Source organism: Sander vitreus, chromosome 19 (genome assembly GCF_031162955.1).
Source record: "Sander vitreus isolate 19-12246 chromosome 19, sanVit1, whole genome shotgun sequence".
In the NCBI taxonomy this organism is placed as follows: Eukaryota; Metazoa; Chordata; class Actinopteri; order Perciformes; family Percidae; genus Sander; species Sander vitreus.
The window spans coordinates 4,535,953-4,554,099 of record NC_135873.1 but is presented as its reverse complement, the minus strand read 5'-3'; the positions used below and the strand labels follow the sequence as shown (position 1 = coordinate 4,554,099).

At 40.7% G+C, this 18,147-nt stretch overlaps 1 protein-coding gene across 1 annotated transcript in view; it reads left to right on the top strand.

Moving 5' to 3' along the window:
* LOC144534155 (solute carrier family 12 member 3-like) overlaps window positions 1-17,747 on the top strand; it is a 43,497-nt gene extending 25,750 nt beyond the window's left edge. Inside the window, exons 16-28 of the mRNA XM_078275905.1 lie at window positions 1,904-2,059; window positions 2,197-2,296; window positions 2,459-2,570; window positions 2,755-2,889; window positions 3,228-3,334; window positions 3,541-3,623; window positions 3,745-3,813; window positions 6,944-7,054; window positions 9,082-9,193; window positions 9,803-9,889; window positions 12,019-12,145; window positions 12,308-12,375; window positions 17,585-17,747. Coding sequence (XP_078132031.1) covers window positions 1,904-2,059; window positions 2,197-2,296; window positions 2,459-2,570; window positions 2,755-2,889; window positions 3,228-3,334; window positions 3,541-3,623; window positions 3,745-3,813; window positions 6,944-7,054; window positions 9,082-9,193; window positions 9,803-9,889; window positions 12,019-12,145; window positions 12,308-12,375; window positions 17,585-17,723 — 1,406 coding nt within the window. The 3' untranslated portion in view covers window positions 17,724-17,747. The remainder of the gene's footprint in view (window positions 1-1,903; window positions 2,060-2,196; window positions 2,297-2,458; window positions 2,571-2,754; window positions 2,890-3,227; window positions 3,335-3,540; window positions 3,624-3,744; window positions 3,814-6,943; window positions 7,055-9,081; window positions 9,194-9,802; window positions 9,890-12,018; window positions 12,146-12,307; window positions 12,376-17,584) is intronic.
* The last annotated feature ends 400 nt before the right edge of the window (window positions 17,748-18,147 follow it).

Here is an 18,147-nt window from a genome sequence, read left to right as displayed (position 1 = left end):
AGGATATCATGAAGCCTTGTTCCAATAAAAAAAAGTAAATGGTAGTTTATACACATCTGAGCTTGAAAATAGCTCAAAATTGACCCTAACACAATATAAGGGTTAAGAATATATCAAGGGTTAAAGGAATTATGTCTCAGCAGGATTTGGAAAAACTTGTTCATGCTTTTATCTTCAGTAGACTTGACTACTGTAACGGTGTCTTTACAGGTCTCCCTAAAAAATCAGACAGCTGCAGCTGATTCCCAACGCTGCTGCTCGAGTCCTCACTAAGACCAAATAAGTGGATCACATCACTTCACTGACATACTTATACTGACTTCCTGTCCCTCAAATAATTGATTTCAAAATAATTTAGCTGGTTTATAAATCACTAAACGGTTTAGGGCCAAAACACATTTCTGATCTGCTGCTACATTATGAACCACCCAGACCTCTCAGGTCGTCTGGGACAGGTCTGCTTGCTGTCCCAAGAGTCAGAAGTAAACAGGGGGAAGCAGCGTTCAGTTTTTATGCTCCACATATGTGGAACAAACTCCCTGAAAACTGCAGGTCTGCCACAACTCTGTTATTTTCAGTCAAGGCTGAAGACCTTTCTTTTTGATGCTGCCTTTCTTTGAATAATTAAGTAATTGTTAATTTCTTATACTGCACTGTAACATTTATTCTTGTATTTTATCTGTTTTTAATTGTTTTTAACTGCTCGTTAATGTTTCATGTAAAGCATTTTGAATTGCCCGGTTGCTGAAATGTGCTATACAAATAAGGCTGTCTTGCCTTACCTTGCTCTCTTCTAACCAAGGGATTGTCAGGAGATATAGGAGCCAAACTGTAACCAATGCAAAGTCATTACATGTCTAGAAACAGTGATCCCTCTGGCTGCCATATTGGACAGAGGTGTGCCTATGTAAGATCAAAGGTTATGTGTTATTTCACCTGAAAGTCATCTATTTGCAGTGTTGGCAAGGATACTTTCAAAACGTATTCTGTTACAGAATACTGAATACATGCCCACAAATGTAATTTGTAACGTTTTCCGTTACGTTAATCAATCTGAGTAACGTATTCTGAATACTTGGATTACTTCCACATTGAATTGCGTTTTATAATGCGTGTAGGAATGCGGCCATCACATACAGCTTACTAAACAGGCCTATTCTGGTGTGTTCTTCTGTTCCAACTGGCTGAATGTGTACCTAAACAAGCAGATAGATTTTTGTATTTGTAGTCCCGAACTGCATACTACAAAAATCTAACCGCAGTCTAAGCTACCACGACCTAATTTTAGCTAACGTTAGCTAGTATGTCAAACGGGGCTAGTCAGTCTTTCAACGGCTCTGGGGCTAGTAAATCAGCACGTAAGAGAATGTAAAGTCGCACGTCAACTATAAAATAGCAAGGTGACCAGTAAAACTACAGCAGACGACTACCCCTGGCTAATAATAAAAAAAAGTACTTTAAGATGCTTCTTCAGGTTGGACACTGAAAGGAGGTTGGTTGCTAGCAAGGAGAGGTTGCACTGCACAGTTATATTTCATTCTCCCTTCTCTTTCTTTAATGTGAAATGCTGTTTGAATTTCCAAGATAGAAATGCATTCCTGCCCTAGCTCGGTTCAGGCTCCATCTCTACCTCTATCAGTGATCACGCAAATAGCTCATTTTTTCGTTTTCATATTGGGGCTTCTGGGAAATGCATGGAGTTGCAAGAGTGAATAAACTCGTGAAACAGAGAAGTATCATCATGTAATCCATTGATTTCAACAATGTAACTGTATTCTAAATACCGACTATTTAACTGTAACTGTAACGGAATACAGTTACTCATAATTTGTATTCTGAATATGTAACGCCGGTTCATGTTACTCCCCAACACTGTCTATTTGTCACTGTCGTCCCCCTTTAGGTTGGAGGCCGCAGTTTATTTACTACGATAAATGGGTATCTTTATTTGGAGCAGTGGTCTCTTTTGTACTGATGTTCCTATTTAGCTGGTGGGCTGGTCTCATCACTCTGATCGTATTCATCCTCCTGTGTCTATACATCTACTACAAGAAGCCAAGTAAGTCCAAAAGAGAGAATATGTTTTGAAATGCAACTATGTTCTGATGAGAATAGCCTGGCCTATATTATGACTGGAACAGAACAAGTCAGAACAGTGTGATTTCACCTTACATATGTGTGTTTTGATATCTACAGAGTTGAACTGGGGTTCATCAATCCAGGCAGGTAAATACAACATGGCTTTGTCTGCCTCTCTCGCTCTATCTGGTGTAGAGGATCATATCAAAAATTTTAGGTGAGTGACCAAAAGCCTCAGTTATATCTTGCATCAATATTCCTAATCGGCATATAGACTTCTCTCTATAGTATTTGTCTAATCCATTTTTAACTACAAATTGATCACATACTTCTCAGTGAGTAGAAAAGTAGTGTGTTAACATTTTATGTGTTCCTTCAGACCGCAATGTCTGGTCCTAACTGGGCCACCAACCCAGCGACCAGCCCTGGTGGACTTTGTTAACTCCTTTACCAAAAATGCAAGCCTCATGATCTGTGGAGACATAATCATGGTCAGTCATTTAAAGTCAACAGTTTTGTTACCAAAAGGAAAATAAGAGAGATGATTCATATCCTTGTATTAGAAAACCACCCAATCCTCCTTACAGTAGCTTTTCATCAGACATGTTTTACTGGTCATGTTCAATGTTTTAATTTTGCTTTTATGTCTTTTATTGAATCTCCTTGTCCTTTAAGGATCAGGACAGACAGACTCGGCCACAGGTTGACACAGATCGGTTGGTAAAGTGGATGAACAAGAGGAAGGTGCGCTCCTTTTATTCTCCTTTCACTGCTGACAGCCTCAGAGTTGGAGCTCGACACTTGCTACAGGTAAAACATCTGCATGTGTTTATCTGTGGGAAATAACTACAGCTTCAATCGTATTAAGAACATTTGCTAGGGATTAATCTGGCTTCAGATTCTGTTTTAAGATGACAACCTGTTAAGCACAATTTATACTGTCATCCTCGCAATTTTGACTTTTTCCGTATTTGTATCTTTTCTCATTAGAGTAGGAGTCATCTATTGGGTGCTAAATATAACTTTCATTAGAACATTTAAACATCCTGTTACTCACATAGTACAGTTTTTCTACCTAAATTATGTTTTAATTTGTATTTTATGAAACTTTAAATATAATTTATCTTCTCATTTGACATTTTCTCAAGGCTTCTGGTCTTGGCAAGCTGAAGCCCAACATTCTGGTCCTGGGCTTCAAGTCAAACTGGAGGGACAGTTCTCCTGAAAGCATTGAAGATTATATCACCACCATAAAGTGAGTGTAGTTAAAGAAAATATTTTACTGGTTTTACTGTCATTGAAGGATTAAACAGCTCTCTATAGCCTGAGGAAATATTGCACATTTTAAAAAGTCATTGCTGTCTCTAATTGGTGCTTACAGGTGCAGTAAGAATAACATGTAATTATTTGTATCATCATTACTACTTTCAAACCATTTTAACTTCCTTTTCTTATCTCTAGCGATACCTTCGACTCCAACTACTGTCTATGTATCTTGAGGATGATGGAAGGATTGGATACCTCTGACCAGTTTGAATTTGAAGGTTAGATATCCAGACTTTATAATCATTTTGTCTTAATTTTATCTGTGTGATTTCCTACAACATGACATATTTGTATAATATTGAAAACAAAATGGTTAAGGATGCAATGTCTGTCTTCCAGTGAACCAGGGTTTTGAGCCTGATGAATCCATTGAAAAAGAAGACCAGCAATCTTCTGAGAAGGAACCTGGTGAGCAAACATATACCTTAGAATACAATACTTTGAGGACATTGTATTGACTTTCTATTCCACTCCTGAATAATCATCTGTACCATGAAATCCTAAACAATCCACATCTAACTGTAACTTAAATAGAATACCATGAAAGGGGTCCCTCGTAGTGATGAACCCACAGAGAATTATCTCTGGAATCTGTTGTTCCCCGCCAATGTTGGGCAGTAATGCATTACTTAGTAATATATTACTGTAATATTTCTTTCCACTGTAACAAGTAGTGTAAGGGATTACAATTTTCAAAACAGTAATTTTTTTTACAGTAATCCAAGTAACACTGCGTTACCAGAATGTGATTTGTATTTTTTTCCAAGGTAGGCTTTCTAATGACGTGACGTGTTCACTTTTCGTAATTTAGCTTGCGGTAGGTCAGGGTCAGGTCAGCTCACTTCACGTCGGCTACTAGCCAAAAAGCTAAACAAAGGATGACAGAGAGAGGAATACTGCTGGAACAGCTGGCAGTATTGTCATCATCAGTGTTGGGGAAGTTCCTTCCAAAATGTAATACATTATAGATTACTAGTCACTGTCATTTGAGAGTAATTAGTTATATTACAATATTACTGTCTCTGAATTGTAATGCGTTACACTATTTGCATTACTTTTGAGTTACTTTCACCAAAATAACAGCGGATGTTTGATTTGGTAGCTAGCTTGTGAATTTCACCACTGGACCAATAAAGTCTCCTCTTTATCCACTTTAATATATCATAGATTATTCCTAATATTTTGTATAATTAATATGAATATGCAAAGTAACTAAAGCTATAGAAATAGATAAGTAAAACGTACAATAGGCAAATACGAGAAAATGAAAATACTCAATTAAAAGTACCTTACATTGTATTGAAGTACGGCATTATTGTAAAATGTTTATTTATAGCACTTGAATAAGAATTTCATGTCGTTTAGTTTAAAACACTCTAAAGGAAATGGTCAATTATAGTGTGATTAAAACTCACTATTCACATTATCTACAGTACTTGATTTACAGCTAATATGTGAAAAGGTACACAACCTTATTTAACAGTAATTTAATTTTATTGCAAACTGTCACAGGAAGTGCTTTTATTTTGAAGTAGCCTACATGGAAGTTGTCTGTTGTGTACTCTTGCTAGCTTACTTAGATGAACGTGAGACGCTAGATGTAAAACATGTCCGTCAAGCTTAAGTTGTTCACTTTCTTGTTTGTAAAACTGCAACATATTGAACAGAAAATGGTCACAGTAAGAGACAAGCGGTTTTGGTCGCCATTGAAAGCCATTCCACTATAGGCATAGTTACTCTTCACGGCTGATAAAATGCAATGATATTACGTGTAGCAAACCTCAACATTAATACCCAACATGTTTATATCTGACAGCAGCTCGGACACACTGATGTCCGCGCTGACGTACTGTCACCTGTTGGACACAGATGTTGTTCGTACCGTCTATGGTTGGCTCTGACCTCGGAGACTGAAACAGGACAGCTCACTTGCAGCGTAATAACTCCTGAAAATAATGTCCATTCCGCAAATGTATCCGTCTCTGCAGTTATCTCAACCATCGAATACAGCAACCCCTTTTTTTCCCTGAAGAAATGTGTCGCGGTGTTGGTGAAGTCTTAAAAAAAAAACAATACACCACGAGTAAAATATTACCGAAATGTAATTAGTAATGCGTTATATTACTGTGTTACAGCAAAAATGAATACATTACTGTAATTGTTTTACTTTTGTAACGCGTTACTCCCAACCCTGGTCATCATATAAAAGGCCTTGATCAGAGTGGGAACATTGATGACATTCAACATCTCTCGCCTTGTGCTCGCACAATTTCTATGACCCTCCAAAACAATTTGGAAAAAACGCATGACCCTCCCCCAGCAATTTATTGATACCGTCTGTACTGGTTTGCGCTTGGCAAATATACAGATTCCCATTGTTTTTTTAACAGCCATGTCATATGTGACTAAACCTCTGCATCCTCATCTGACGCATCACACTCCTCTGTTATGATGTGGTGGCCATGTCAGTAGATTTACTCACTAACATTGTTGTGGAAACACAATAAGCATGGAAACTAAACGCACACTTCCTGCATTACTGCATTACTTCAAATACTAAGTTACTCCTCTAGTAAACTAGTATTCACATGAACAAAATATTGAGACCATTCAGCAAGGCACTCTGGGTAACATTCAACACACAAACTGGTTGCTATGGACTCGTCACTAGGCTTCATCCACTTCGTCATTTAAACAAAGTGGAATAAACGTATAAAAGTCCAAATCTACACAAAACCCACAATTAGTAAGCTGACATCAAATGTGGCATTTAGGAAACCTTTATTGCAAACTTGGCACAGTAAGAGGTCCAGACTAGCAGTCATTTTCGTTTTTTACGTCCTGCTGCCGCCATCATCAGCCAGGAAATACTTTTTAAAGTAGTATATGAAATCAGATGCATTACCTACCACCATTTAGTTGTTTTGTGTTAAAGATATTTATAAAATATCTGATCATGCAAGACGTAATTATTCCACTCATTTTTTTAAACAATGCAATTATCCGTTTCAGCCACCAGGGGGCAGCTCCCCGTCCCCCAGCAAACTCATGGGTCAGACCCATCTGGTAGCGAAGGAGGGCCGAGACTAAGAGCTACATGGAAAAATATGCACCAAACAAGCCACTTTGAAATGTTGCCGTTTCATGAATACAAAAGTTGGGTCACCCCCTCTGGACTGAAAAATGTTGGATGACCCTCCCCTCAGCAAAGAATAAGAGACATGACCCTCCCCTATTTTCCTCCGGTGGACCATTCCATAAATACCGAACGGTCCCTAAGTGAAAAAGCTCTGAAAATCCATTGTACACCTGAGTGTACAAACTGGTGAAGATTGTGGAGCATGTAGTAGCTAAGCCAGATATTTCTGAGTTGGTATAGACTAAAAACAGAGCTAAAAGCGCCACCACTTCGTAAATATTAGTTTTTTTTTTTATTATATTTGGACACCTTAGAGTGCATTTTTGCTTCCTAATACTACCAATTATAACTAGTAATTATAAATATTGCCCCCGCAGCTCAATCTTCCTTCTTTTGCAGTTCCAGCTCACGATATGACCGATGAAGGCGATAGTGGTGAGATCGAGACAGCGTTTCAGGATGACCAGGGGAAGAAGACCATCGACATCTACTGGATAGCAGATGATGGAGGTTAGAACTGACGAAACCAGCCCAATACACTAGTTTTATGCTGATGACTTGTTGGTTATCTGTGATAATCAATATAATTATATTATATGGGTAACTGGGGACTTCTGGAGGAGGCCCTTTCAGACAGATCTTCAACTCACACTGCCGGCGGAACTTTTCTGGCATCCCTCTGGAGGTTGAGGGCATTGAACCTGAGTGGGCAATGATCAAAACTTACACTGCTGAAGCTGTCACGGGGAGCTGTGATCTCAGGGTCTTAGGTGCCTTAAGGGTTGGTTGTTATGTGCCGCAGGGAAAAAGTGGACCCAAATGCAGGAGACCAGGCAGGAAAAAGTTTGAGCTTGAGGATTTATTTAAACGAAGAGTCAATACAAACAAAGAGTCCAAAAATCCAGCAGGCAAAAACACAAGGAGTCAAAAGAAGCAGGCAAAACTAATGTCCAAGAATAATGACAAAAAACATGAGGAAAAGGCTGATAACCAAAACAGAGACTAGAACAAACTAATAGCAAAAAAAACTTACAGAAACAAAAGACCGTAGGGAGATTCAGACTGCAGGCACAAGACTGAAACATACTGACAAGAACTAACACAAAACACAAAATGATCACCAGACAAGGGGAAGACAAAGACTAAATAAACAGGGTAACGGGAAACACAAGACAGGTGACACAAGGCTGGGAAACAGGTGAAACACATAAGGGCAATCACAAGGGAGGGAAAACACAGGAAGTAAAATAAGACAAGACAAGACAGAAAACCAGACCGTCAAAATAAAACAGGAAACAGGGCAAAAATACAAAACAGAAAAAAACTGATTACCAAAATAAGACAAAACACACCAAACCCATAACAGTGGTAACCCCCTGAACACTGTGGCGGACACCAATGGTCAGGGAATAGTAGGATAGTTTTAGTACAATAATGGTCGGTGGACACAAGGAGGAGCCACCTCTATGTCTGACAGTATGTGCTGGATACAGTGTTGGGATGGATACTTTCAAAACGTATTCCATTACAGAATACAGAATACATGCCCACAAATGTAATTTGTAACGTATTCCGTTACGTTACTCAATCTGAGTAACGTATTCTGAATACTTGGATTACTTCCACATTGAATTGCATTTTATTAGTGTAGGAATGCGACCATCACATACAGCTTACTAAACAGGCCTTTCTGGTGTGTTCTTCTATTCCAACTGGCTGAATGTGTACCCAAACAAGCAGATAGATTGTTGTATTTGTAGTCCCGAACTGCATACTACAAAAATCTAACCGCAGTCTAAGCTACCACGAGCTAATTTTAGCTAACATTAGCTAACGTTAGTTAGCATGTCAAACAGGGCTAGTCAGTCTTTCAACAGCTCTGGAGCTAGTAAATCAGCACATAGGAGAATGTAAAGTCGCACGTCAACTATAAAATAGCAGGGTGACCACTAAGACTACAGCAGACGACTACACTTGGCTAATTAAAAAAAAAAACGTACTTTAAGATGCTTCTTCAGGTTGGAGGTGGAGTAATTTGGACGCTGAAAGGAGATTGGTTGCTGGCAAGCAGAGGCTACACTGAACAGTTATATTTCATTCTCCCTGTTCGTTCTTTTAATGTGAAATGCTGTTTCCAATTTCCAAGATAGAAACGCATTCCTGCCCTGGCTCTGTTGTGCCGGTTCCGACTCCATTGTGACTGATCACGCAAATAGCTAATTTTTTTGTTTTCATATTGGGGCTTCTGGGAAATGCATGGAGTTGCCTTAATTTATTCAGAGTGAATAAACTCGTGAAACAGATAAGTATCGTCATGTAATCCATTGATTTCAACAATGTAACTGTATTCTAAATACCAACTATTTCAATTGTAACTGTAACGGAATACAGTTACTCATAATTTGTATTCTGAATATGTAACGGTACATGTATTCCGTTACTCCCCAACACTCGCTGGATGCAGAGGCATGCAAAAAAGTTTTTTTTTCATAGATCATCTTTGTTAGCTGCAGTATTTCTCTTTCTTCTCTTTTAAGGTCTGACTCTGCTGGTGCCTTACCTGCTCAGCAGGAGGAAACGCTGGAGCCGCTGTAAGGTCAGAGTCTTCATTGTAGGAGAGGAACTAAACATGGAGGAAAGCCGCAAAGAGTATGTAGTCTCTATTTTACCTCTGGGATAATAGAGTAATAATGAAAAAATAATAATTAATACATTTTTGGTGAGCACAGGATAGCTTCTCATCCTGCACATCAAGAACTAGAGTAGAGTCCCTCTACTTTTTTCACTTTTCCTGAGCTACAGAATAAATTCTCAATATACCAATTTGAAATTAAACATTAATAGTCCATGTTCATTCAAGTGATGTTGGAAAAGTAAGAAGGAATTTGGTGAGAATGCAAACATACAATTATTAACTGTTTTCCCCATGCAAAACTCCAAATATGTATATATAGTCCAGCGGAAAATTTAATTTGGACTTATAATGATCTGAATTTATATATTTGCATCTTTTTTTTAAACCATATAGATTTATATTAAATAACATTTTTATTTAGACTAACAGATTTTTCCTTCAGGTGGTGAGCCCATGGGATGTCTGAAATATTGTGTGCAATATATTTACATTTTATACAGAAAAATTCAGATTTCTTTAAAAGTCAGGCTTCATGTACACTGTTGTGTATGAAATGCATTATGGTAATGCAGTATTGTCTGAGGAAACTGATGTGCTGAGACTTTGACTGTTGTTTCTTTTAGGATGCTTGCTCTTCTGAAACGGTTTCGTTTGGATTTTAACGAGGTTACAGTCATGACAGACTGCGAGAGGCGTCCACAGGCCAAGAAGTATGTCCGGGATAACTCTGCATTCATTAGAAACATACACTGAAATAAGAACAGTTGTACTGAAAAAGGAAGGGGTCTGTCTATAATAACAGGCTTTCATGTTCAATGTTTAGGTATAGCTTTATTTTGAACAAACAAAACATTAAAGCCACGTGCTGTAATTTTTTACTCTGGCGTCCCAAGTTATACTTTCCAGGGTTGACATCCCCATGGATTTTTCCACACACAAACACATACGATCACATAAAGATCACATTTGTTCAAAAACAAATAAACCACAATCTCTTTAGTGCACTTTTAATCTTTTTACTCGGTGGTATTAAATTTAACACCCCTGGAAATTTCACCTTAACTTGTCCATCATTAATGACCGACAGACACTTAGTTTTGGGTAAATGTTAAAGCCATAGTGTGTAGTTTATGTCGCCCTCATGAGAAATTCCTTAGTAACGACAATAATTCACATGACGCAAGCCTTCGGTGATCATGCACCACCTCCACCCCTCCTCCACGTAGTTGCTAGTGGCATTTATCCAGTCAGATCAAGGAGGCCAAAGAGGATTAAAGATGATGGACTCTTCAGAGGAGGTAATTTACTTACTTACTGATTTTCTTTCTCAGTGGAGATTTAAAACGCACCACTCAAGCTGCTGCCCACAAATGTCGCCAGACAACATCATTTTGTAAACATAGCCATACTGAGAAACCCTATTGTAATCGTAAAGATCATTAGGGGTCCAAGCCCGAGGGGGCTAGGGACCAGCTTATGCAAGGCAATGCGGTTCCAAGTAGCAGCGGAGCTGTGAACGCTATTGAAATCGCGCAGGTTTTTATTAGTAGTCCAAGCCTGAGGGGCCTGGGGGCCATGTTTGCAAGGCAACGCGGTATATGCAAAATCGCAATATATGCAAAACCTAGTTTCTCTAACTCCTCCTAGATCAAGAGTCCTATCTGCACGAAGATTTGCATGTAGAATCTATGGACCCTCGTGACAAAAAATTATCAAAGGAATGTTGTATGGAAGTAGACATATTAATTGCATTTTGTGTCTGTTAAGAGGCACAAAGGCACTCTAAAACTTGCCCCAACCACTGCTGTTTTAGCTCAGGGGACGCTTGTAGTACATAGCTGCAACTTCTCCGTGTTACCTGCACTGATTCAGGTCGGGGTTTTTTCTATCGAAAGTACTCGCGTAGCTATAGCGATCAAGATTAACGTAAAAATTGGCCGGAATTCTCCTTTGAAGATGCACAAACTACGAACCAACAAATATTTGTAGCTAGCAACCATAACGCAAACTTTTACATATCTTGACCAAATTAAATACTATCAACACAAAACTCAAGATCTTTATTTGGCATGACACTCAAATGCACTGGAACAAATGTAGCGATTATTGGCCACTAGGGGGCGCTTGTGAACGCCGCATCCAATTTTTACGAAATTTGAAGGGTAATATCTTGGGCCACTCCTGAGGCCACACCTATAATGGTATACTGATTTGAAACCATGTTTGTATTCACCTCTTAAACTAATGTGACCAAATCAAAATGTTCAGGGTAGAATGCGTCTTAGACCTCACATACCAAAGATTGTACATGTGGACCACTAGGTGGCACTATTAAGATGTTAGAGGCGTTTTGGCCTATAACTCCCTGATTACACATCACACATTTAAAAACTTTATATCCACGCGTTAAATCAACCTGACTCACATGACGTAGGACAAGCCCATTTCCATGTAGTACTTTTTTTGCGCAATCACGAAATGTGGAAAACCTTCTTTTTCAAAATCATTCTACGCAGTGAATCCGATATGCACGAAACTTGGCCCATAGCATCTCCAGAAGAACCTTACCAAAATGTATCAAAATAATTTTGCTACGTTAAAATATCTGCAAATGCGCCGGGTAGGCTTGGACCATGTCATAACTGCTTACAGTTCTAGTTTGCTTTGTATCAACTCATTTGGCAATGGCTTGAATGTAACAGACGTTCATTAATATAAAATAGTTGTGCACTATAGCTTTAAGAGGTCCTTGAACCTTCAAAGACCAAGACACTGTTTTTCTATGTCCTTCATCACATACTGACTTCTGTCCTTTTTTCTTCTTCTTGCTGCTTTTAAGCCTTGATAGGTTTGTGGACAGTGTCGCCCCCTTCAGGCTATATGATGAACCGCAGGAAGGTGTCTCAGTCTCTCAAAACGCTCCATGGAAAATATCAGACAGAGAGTTTGAGGCCTTCAAACTTAAGGTGTGTGTGTGTGTGTGTGTGTGTGTGTGTGTGTGTGTGTGTGTGTGTGTGTGTGTGTGTGTGTGTTGTGTTGTGTGTGTGTAAACATAATTCATGGCCAACAACATGCTGTCCATGTTAATGCAATTCACTGTCAATAAACTCAAATTTCTTCCTTCCCAGTCTGAGGCAAAAGTGAGACTGAATGAAATCATCCGGAGGAATTCAAAACGGGCTGCTCTCGTGGTTGTGTGAGTACACAGTTTACATTATCACTTCAGGTTAACGAAAATATTCACTCCACCTCTTTGTTTTGAAGGGAAGTGATTAAAACTAAAAAGTAGACGCATACTGTACATAAAGACATTTTAAGTCGTTATTAATGTATAGCATTTGTTAATCAAATTTAACTTCACTTATGAAGACATAGTTTATATTCTTGTAACTAACTGTGTTTTACATTATTGCCATTCATTAGCCTGTTTTTAACAAGCATCCACTGGGTGCCCATAGGAGGAGTTATAGTGGTTGAAAAGAATGTTAATAAACAATTATTTGTGCTGTTAACCCTACATTCTAGTGTGTTATAAACAATTTAGTAAATGTTTATATAGTGTGTATAAATGCTGAAGCATTAAGATTTATCGTGATTGTAACTAAGGGGCCAAATGTAATACAATATAATAATGATCGTTTATCTTATTTGGAGATTTCCAACCACAACCATAAGTTTTTGTTTAATTGAGCAAGTGTCTGAATGCAACACAGCTAAAAAGTATGAAACTGTGAGTTGTAACAATAGGAACTATAGTTAGGAACCATTGTTTAGTTCCGTGGGACACACGGACATGTTTTGTTGTGACACCGCCTGTGTAACCGGACCGAGCAGAATGTACCGTACGCGCCAACGTGTATTAAAGTTTATAACCGACTGGGGTGAAACAGTAAGAAGAGTGTACCCTTCTTTTGATTAAGTAACTAACCTTAACATGGTGGCAGCGGAAGAGGACTCTGTCTGAGTGCGTGCAAGTTTTCTCCGATCAGAAGAGGGTTAACTAATGCTAGTTTGAGCCGCTAGCGTGCGACTGCCGCGTGATTCCATGGAGGGACTTAAGCCGCCACAAACTTTGTGTTTGGACTCCAGCAACCTTTCTAAAACATGGAAGAATTGGAGGGATGAGTTTGCTCTTTATGTGGATCTGGCAATGGCTGAAGCTGATGATAAACAGAAGGTAAAACTGTTCAGCTATCTTGTCAGCGAGAGTGGCAGGGAACTTTTGGATACCCTGATGGGCGACACAGCTAAGGATGCATGGAAGATAGAGGATATCATCACAAAGTTTGATGATCACTGCAACCCCAGCGTGAACGAGATTCTCGAACGCTATCGTTTCTTCACGAGAAACCAGAGCGCCAGTGAAAATATAGACAGTCACTGAACTGAGACTGCTGGCCAAAACATGCAACTTTGGGACTTTGAGAGACCCGCTCATTCATGATAGGATTGTGTGTGGTGGTAACAACACGATCATGAGACAAAGACTGCTACGGGAGAAAAACTTGACACTTGACACATGTTTGCAACTGTGCAGAGCCGCAGAGCTCTCTAAGGAGAACATTAAAACCATCACCGGGCCGATGGTTGAAGAGGTGCATGCCGTTCAAGGAGCACAGTACCAGTGGAAAGGTAACAACACAGTGGAGTGTAAATTCTGCGGAAGAACACATGAAAGAAACAAACAGAAATGTCCGGCGTTCGGAAAGAAGTGTGCAAAGTGTGGCAGAGAGAACCACTTTGCAGCCAAATGTAAGCTAAACCAGACCAAAGGAGGAAGAGAAAAATGTGAGTACAATAGCAACAGAGTATGTGAGTGATGAATATGAAGCTATAACATGTATCACTGTGACAGACACTGAGATAGTGGATGCAGTGGAGACAGACTCAGGCAAAGATGCAGACCCAGAGAGAGTACAGGATGTGAAAGAGAACAACACAGTTAAAGACGACACTCAGCTTCTCTATGCTGGCATGCTACTAGGCAAAGACATGGTCAATTCCAAATAGACTGTGGTGCTAGTTGCAACATCATCCCCATTAACCTGCTGAATCTAGACACCGAGCTGGAACACACTAAAAGTGTACTAGTCATGTACAACAAAAGCAAGCTGAGGCCAATGGGGAAATGTAACATTAAAATAAGATATCCAAGAAATCACAAGCAATATCGCTTGGAGTTCCAAGTGGTAAATACGGACAGTGCAGTGCCTCTGTTGGGTAGGAAAGCCAGTGAGGCAATGAAACTGATTAAAGTACACCATGAGAATATCATGACAATAGACAGTATAATCACAGCAGGAAAACCTACAACAGGGTGGACAATGGAATAAATCAAAACAAGTTATGCTGACGTGTTCACTGGAGATGGCTGTCTTGGAGGAAATACAAAATGGAGGTGGACAGCACAGTGAAGCCTGTGCAGCTGCCAAAGAGACAGGTTCCAGTGGCCTTGATGAAACCACTGAAGGAAGAGCTTAGAGACCTGCAATCACTCCTGTAGAATGTAGCACAGATTGGATCAGTGCTATGGTGGTAGTACAGAAAAAGAATGGCAAGCGAAGAGTCTGTATTGATCCCAAACCATTGAACAAAGCACTAAAGCGCAGTCACTTCCCACTTCCAACCATCGAGGACATCTTACTAGACTTGTCGAAAGTGTTCACAGTGTGTGATGTCAAGAGTGGATTCTGGCATGTACAGCTGGAGGAGCAGTCCAGCTATTTGACGACATTTGCCACTCCATTCGGTAGGTACAGCGTTGGATAATGTACCTGGTCTGTACATAATTGCGGATGACATCCTGATCACAGGACAAGGGGAGACACAAGAGGAAGCGGAACGGGATCACGATAAAAAACTGAAACGGTTTCTCGACAGATGCAGGGAAAAGAACATAAAACTAAATGCAGAAAAATTCAGACTGAGACAGAAGGAGACCACATACATTGGACACCGCTTGACGGCAGATGGACTCAAAGCGGATCCTGAAAAAGTGCGTGCCATCAGGCAGATGCCGGCACCGACGGATGTAAAAGCAGTGCAGAGGCTTATAGGTATGGTTAATTACCTCACCAAGTTTTGCCCTCACCTCTCAGACCAATGCAAGGTATTGAGAGACCTGACACACAAAGACAGTGAGTGGACATGGACAACAGAGCATGATGAGGCATTCCTCAACCTGAAAGAGACGATAGCGAATGCTCCCTTTATTGAAATATTATAACCCTGATGAGGAGCTGACAGTACAGTGTAACGCTTCAGACACAGGTTTGGGCGCAGCACTGATGCAAATGGGGAAGCCAGTCGCTTTCGCAAACAGGGCACTGACACAAACTGAGGGGCGCTATGCCCAAATAGAAAAAGAGTTTTTAGCAGTGGTTTTCAGCATGGAAAAATTTCACCAATACACATATGGCCGCAAAGTCACTGTCCAAAATGATCACAAGCCATTAGAAACCATAGTACGAAAACCCCTACTGAGTGCACCCAAAAGGCTGCAAGGCATGATGCTGCGCATACAAAAATAGGACTTGGACGTCATTTATGTGCCTGGAAGAGACATGTTACTGGCCGACACTCTCAGCAGAGCCTATCTTCCTGAGAGTACACCTGTGGAAGCTGATCTAGAGACTGTCAAGATGGTGCAACACTTACCGATCTCCTCAGACAGACTACATGCCACAGAAAAAGACAATACATTGCAGCTTCTCATTAAAACAATGAGCCAGACATGGCCCAAGGATAAGTCACAGGTACCGAGTGAAATCAGGCCTTACTTCTCATTACAAGGAGAATTAAGCCGCCAAGATGGAATAGTCTTCAGGGGTGAGCATGCCATCATTCCTGACACACTGAGATCAGACATCTGGGTGTTGAAGGATGCCTACGTAGAGCTAGAGTGTGTGTCTACTGGCTGGGCATGAACAACCAGATCAAGAAGTATATAGCCAAGTGTGATATCTGCAGATCAGTGGACAATAAACAACAAAAAGAAACACTAATGTCACATGAAGTTCCAAGCAGGCCATGGGCAAAGGTGGGCACAGATCTGTTTGTGTTTGACAACAAGGACGATCTCATCACTGTGGATTATTTGTCAAACTTTTGGGAAATAGACTACCTGGCAGATACCAAATCTACCACAGTGATAAAGAAACTGGAAACTCATTTTGGCCGCCAAGGCATTCCGGATTCAGTGATCTCAGACAACGGCCCACAATACGCGTCCCAGGACTTCCAAAAATGCAGCAAACAGTGGGGATTTCAGCATGTGACCGCATGACCCGGATACCCACAGAGCAATGGCAAAGCCGAATCAGCTGTCAAGACAGCAAAAAGATTTCTTATCAAAGCCAAAACGGCTGGACAGGATCCTCATCTTGCACTTCTTGACCACCGCAACACACCGTCACAGGGCCTGGATAGTAGTCCAGCACAGCGATTACTCAGTCGCCGTACCAAAACACTGCTGCCAACGAAAGCAACCGTGCTAAGGCCAGAAGTTGTTCAGGTCAGCCAGAATCTGAAGAACAGGCAGCAATGTCAGACTACATACTACAACAGATCAGCTAGAGACTTGGACATACTTGCCACGGGTGACTGTGTGAGGATACAACCACTCCCACCCCACACTGTCTGGAGATTAGGCAGGGTGCTGAAGCCAGTTGATGGGAGGTCCTATGAGGTTCAGTTGCACTCTGGAAGTGTCATTAGGAGAAATCGCAGACACCTAAGGCGTGCACCTGGTGTGACCTTCAGTGACCCTCTCGATATGGAGATCAGCGTCCCCAGTCAGCCACAGGCTGTGGGATATGAACTTGCAGAGACTGTTCCTGTCCCTCACAGTGTCGCAGCAGAACATACACCCAGAGTGTACACTGGTAACAGAGACACCCCTGTCACGACCAGAGCCGGTCGCACAGTGGTGCAGCCACAGCGATATAAGGACTGTGTGGTATCATGCAGATAATTAAATTGATATGCTGATGTTTACATGCACCTGGCACTTGAAAAGTAAACAAGCACAAAAGTTATGGTTTACCTATGTTGATATTGATATAGATATAGTCATATAGATATATGCCATACAGTAGGTGAAACATACATACAGGCCTTTATTTTTTTTATTAAAGATTATTTTTAGGCATTTTAAACCTTTATTATGATGTCTGTCCACAGGGATCCAAAATTATGCACAAAAACCCACCAGACCATGGCTAATTCCAAAGCAGTATGATTTAGATAACACGAAGAGATGGGAAGGATTAGGTTCGCTGCAAACCCCAGCGTGCACAAATTTGACTGTACATATTTTCCCCATAAGTCAAGTAAGAGCAGTCCCTGTTCTTGTCGTGTAGTTTTGTTATGTTCATGTAAATGTTGTCCTGTTGTGCTTTTTCCAGGAGCCTTCCAGTGCCACACAGCGACTGCACTAGTGCTCTGTACATGGCCTGGCTGGATACTCTGACCTTTGGCCTTCACTGCCCTGTGGTGCTGATACGAGGAAACCAGGAGGATGTGCTCACTTTCTACTGCCAGTGAATGAATAAATTGGTCTGCAGCGATCGTTTCGGCGTCTTCTCTATTTCTTGCGTGTAAAAATGAAACACTACGTTCATGTTGATTTTGGCTGTCTTGACTTCTCACAGTGAGACACGCGATCAGGCACACGGAGAGAGAGACAGACGGACCGACAGAGAGTGAGACACACACACACACACACACACACACACACACACACACACACACAGAGGCTACAATTACTACAGTTTTCATCACTCATCCTGTCTCTTTCTATCGGAGAGAGAGAGAGAGAGAGAGAAAGGTAGGAACCCGCCTATGCAAGGCAATGCGGTACCCAGTAGCAGCTGAGCTGGGAACACTATTGAAATCGCTCAGGTTTTTATTAGGGGTCCAAGCCTGAGGGGGCTGGGGTCCGTGTTTGCAAGGCTACGCAGTATATGCA